Raw genomic sequence first — 4422 nt, 5'->3', positions numbered from 1 at the left:
CATTTGCAACTGTAATGCTTCCGTGGCTCATTCAAAACAAACAAAAAAAGAACTAGGTTCATTAAGATTTGACTCTCCTCGCGTTGTCAAAAGCAGCGTTATTCACATGCAACTATAGAGAGCTAACCATTTTTAGTACTTCATAAAAGCATGCAACTATAGAGAGCTAACCATTTTTAGTAAAATGACCAAAGTTTTGGAACACGAACAAGAACAAGAACAACAACGTAACAACAGCAACAGCAATAACAATAATAATAATAATAATAATAATAATAATAATAATAATAATAATAATAATAAATAAATAAAAAAAAAAAAACAAAAAAAAAAATACTAGTCTATTGTACAAATAATTGTGTATGTCTAAAAACATATTCTTTGATTTTGCATACATGTTCCTAAACACAGTAAATAGAATGTATGCCGTAACTCTATGCAAAATGAATCTACAACTAATTTACTTCCAAGTTTCCATTTCTATGTGGATATGGAATTGACAAAATAAAAGCAGAAAGAGCACATTACAGATCGATGACTGAGCCAATGTTGGCAAAGGGTAGCTAACAAGGCACTGGACACAACAAACCTATCTCAATGTTAAGAACCATTACTGATTTGTTTCACTCTTTGAGCTTCCACCATTGTTTGAGTCTTCTGCTTTTGACTGCTCCTGCAGTGAATTAGGCTGTTGCAACTTATTGAGGTTGTTTTGGCTGGATTGCTGCTGCTGCTGCTGTTGTTGTTGTTGTTGCTGCTGAAGTTGCTGGTACATTTGCGGATTGACATAAAGCTGCTGCCCAAAACACTTGGATATGGACTCAGCGTTCAGCTCTCCTGTGGCTATCCTTAAGCGTTGGATTTCCGCTGTTAGTGCTTCATTTAGAGCTGCCAAAGATATAGAAACTCAATGAGATCATGTATACTACCAAGAAGAGGCACTCCTAAATGGTTAACTGTCAATGAATTAGTGGCTAATCGTGCCAGCTTAACCAGACCGTGAGCATGTTGAAATTGAACAGTAAGAACACCAAGTTATGATTCAATCTCTTACGGTTCTCATCTTTCTTTTTCTTTTTGACAGGGTGGGGGGATTGGTTGGTTTGGTTCATAGATAGAGCTATGATAATTGAAAACACTGTTCTAGAATCTAGACCAAAGAGGACAAACCAAAAGCAATCTTAGAGAACAAACTGATACCAGCCACATTCACAATAATTCCTACTGGTATTTTATTAGAATAGAAATCATACCATCACGAAGCTGAGCTTGTTGCTCCATCGCTTGTAGACGGAACTTCAGCTCGTTGTTTTGGCTGGAAAGTCCAGCAGAATCTCGCTGTTCACAAAAGGAAATTTCAGTTAAGATCACTTGAACCATATACAACAGAGTGCAACCGCACACTTCTAAATTAGTGATCATGGGGGGTACCTGCAACAATGTAAGCTGTGCAGACAAAGTTGTAGCTTCATTTTGTAAAGTCTGAACTTTGTGTTCCAATTCTGATATATATCTCATCTTTCGCTCCTTTGACCGAGCAGCTGACTGGCGATTTGCCAAAATCCTGATAAGGCACACATTTATCACAAATTTGAATAAGCAATAATCTCAAATCATCACCAACCAGAAACAAAAAGAACATGCATGATGACAGTAGGGGATACCTTTTAGCACGTTTAGGGTCAGTTATAGCAATCTCAGCTAACTTTTCATTTGCCATAATCTTCTTCAGTTCTGCCCCAGTGAAATCTCCATTGCCAAATTCCAAACTGAAGGAATCAGAATTTCCATTAGCAGGATCCTTAAGAGAAAGTTGGGCGACACCAGTGCTTGGGGAAGGAGGTAGTTTTGGAGATTCATCACCGAAATTCATACTCCCCATGAAACTGTCCATGGAAATGCTTCTGTAGTGTCTAGTAGCTGGTGTCACCTCACTTGCTGGACCCCTTTTGCGTTCACCAATCATCGGTCTCTGTCCACTACTTCCACTCTCATTCACACTGCTTTCAGCTTCATTATCACTGCTCTCACATCCATTTGTTTTGGACCCACTAGCTCGACTATCCAAATCATCTCGATTCTCATTACCATACTTGTCATCAGTCCCAGAAGAATTCATAGTATCGATGTTGTCTAAATCCATATACGCAGAAAGGATATCATCAACAACTTCACCTTCTACATTACCATCACGCTTTTTATCCCAACTTGACTCCTTCTTAACTAACTGACCCGGCTTGGCTAATCCACCGGACGAAGTCCTCTCCAGACCACCATGGCCTCCTCTAGGACCAGGAGAAACCATAGGTGATAGTGGAGGAGATGATTGGAATACATTATCGAACCCAAAGGGGATATCACTGACCGAACGCCTATGCAATTTCCGAGGAGGAAAACCCTCAGTGATATGCAAAGAGTTACCTCGACCAAAAGGGGATGGTGGCAACAACGAATTCCCACCTCCATCACGATTCTCCAATGAACCATTGGAGGTATTAGTACTGTCAGGAGCATTTGTAGGCGAAAGGGAGTTCTGGTAAGGTGAAGGGCTTAAAGGGGGCAATGAATCATTCATAAAAAACGACGGTTGTGACAATGATCGCGAATGGGACGGTCCACGACTGAAATTCTGAGAACCCGAGTGCTGGGACCCTGGTTTAGTCACTGGTATTTGTGAATAGGGTGACAGGGGTGGCATAGGAGGATGAGATGGTGGTATACCAGACCTTTTACCATTTTCGGAACCAAAATTTTGCAAGCTATGTGAATTTTGAGGTAAAGGGGGCCGGATTTGGGATATATTTAACTGTGATACGTCAAGATGATTACTTGATCTTGATAAAGCCCCAAAAGGGTTTTGAAGTCTATGCATCATATCAATATTACCCCTTTCTGTATCACCCATTTTGGTTTAAAACAAGATTAGAACCAGAATTTCAACCAATTTATCAGCTTCAATTTTCAACCCACAAAACCCCAAAACACCAGTTGAAGCTCACTATCACACATAAACCTAAACCAAAAAGTTCCCCAATTTTTATTTTTATTTTTAAAAAAAACCAATTAAATTGGGTTAATTTCTACCCAAAATCAAATACCCAGATGAAAAAACCACTAAATCACACAACCCAGATGATAAAAATCCATTTTTTCTCATAAAAATTACAAGAAAAGAAATAGATAAATGAAAAGAAAAAAGAATGAAAGTGTTAATAAGAGTAAACAGTACCTAGCATAACAAATGAGGCATAAAATGATGATAGAAACTAATGCTGCACCACAGGCGTAAATAAGCAAGAGGAGCGTCACTGTTGATCGGGAAAATTTCTCTCTAGTTTCTCTCTCTAACCCTTTGTCTTAAAGAAGGAGAAGATATGACTATAAAAAAAATACACTGCAACACGGATTTCCTGGTGACTAACGCGTGAATTTAATTAAAAAGCCTTTTTCTAAAAATAAAATAATATTTTTTTTTTAAAGAAATTTAATTTGAATTTGGGTTTCATTCCGACCGCATTTGGACCTGTTTTGATAAGAAATTAACAATCAATCAATCAATCTACAAAGCCTACAATATTCCCCCTCTATCTCCGCAGTATAAAAAGGGTATTAAATGTATGTATATACTCCGTATAATAATGGTACAATACTTGGCCCAAACACGTGGATTATGTATATCATAATCAAGCTTTTAATTTTGTTTAGAATATTAACTTTTGGTATATCTTTCTTGTGATTTTGGGTTGGATAAGGTCAATTAGTCATACCTAATTTACCGACTTAATCGTATTAACAAAAAAAATGTGGGTGTAATGCCCCATATTTTTGGCTGCATACCTATGCATGCAGAGCTGGGTACATATGAGGTTTTTTAGACATCGTGAAACAGTTAAAATTGAACACGATGACAAAAAAAAATGAACATGAAAAAAATATCCTTCTTCATACTTGTCTTTTAATAATTTAGACTAATTAAGTAATATTAATTAATATATCAGAAACTCTAGTACATCCGCACATGTTTAATCACTACGCTACATTTCGGTAGAAAATTATCATTCCGAAAATAAACAAATAAAAAATATGAACATTGATGAATCTTTTTCTTCTTCTATGTTCCTCTTTCCTCTATGTTTCGCTCTTTTATCTGCAACTTTTCTCCGTCTTAATAGTTCTTATTTGCCTTCCTCGTCGATAAATTTTCTACCACCAATTGCAAACGGACTGAGTTCACCAACTTCTCCTCCATTTCTTCTTCGACTCTGTCCATTTTCCTCGTTAAATTCTGAAAATTGAACATAGAACCTTTCTTTAATTAAAAATGAACTTGACAGGATATCAAACATAGTATGAACATTAAATTTCTAAAACTGAACATTGAATTTTAAAAATTGACATAACTAAGAATAATAAGTGACTTTT

At 36.7% G+C, this 4422-nt stretch overlaps 1 protein-coding gene across 2 annotated transcripts; it reads right to left on the bottom strand.

Annotated features, from left to right (window-relative positions):
- Positions 1-246: 246 nt before the first annotated feature.
- Positions 247-3404, bottom strand: LOC110787717 (bZIP transcription factor 29). Of its 2 annotated transcripts, XM_056827365.1 has the most exons (5): positions 3230-3403; positions 1665-2892; positions 1432-1564; positions 1254-1338; positions 247-888 (listed from the first exon to the last, which is right to left on the bottom strand). In XM_056827365.1, the coding sequence occupies exons 1-5, from the start codon at positions 3234-3236 to the stop codon at positions 611-613; spliced, it is 1731 nt and encodes a 576-aa protein (XP_056683343.1). In that variant the 5' UTR covers positions 3237-3403; the 3' UTR covers positions 247-610. The 2 variants fall into 2 exon arrangements, with proteins under 2 accessions (XP_056683343.1, XP_021848047.1); XM_021992355.2 differs by having other exon boundaries at positions 1665-3404.
- Positions 3405-4422: the final 1018 nt, after the last annotated feature.

The sequence above is a fragment of the Spinacia oleracea genome, chromosome 4 (genome assembly GCF_020520425.1).
Source record: "Spinacia oleracea cultivar Varoflay chromosome 4, BTI_SOV_V1, whole genome shotgun sequence".
NCBI classification, from domain to species: domain Eukaryota; kingdom Viridiplantae; phylum Streptophyta; class Magnoliopsida; order Caryophyllales; family Amaranthaceae; genus Spinacia; species Spinacia oleracea.
This window is presented reverse-complemented; position numbering and strand designations above follow the sequence as displayed.

Bases quoted from the DNA above. Each gene is read 5' to 3' on its own strand.
- LOC110787717 (XM_021992355.2), bottom strand. From the start codon at position 2,905: ATGGGTGATACAGAAAGGGGTAATATTGATATGATGCATAGACTTCAA. The intron at 1,565-1,664 runs GTATCCCCTACT...GTGCCTTATCAG, and splicing joins GACCCTAAACGTGCTAAAAG to GATTTTGGCAAATCGCCAGT. The intron at 1,339-1,431 runs GTACCCCCCATG...TTTTGTGAACAG, and splicing joins CACAGCTTACATTGTTGCAG to CGAGATTCTGCTGGACTTTC.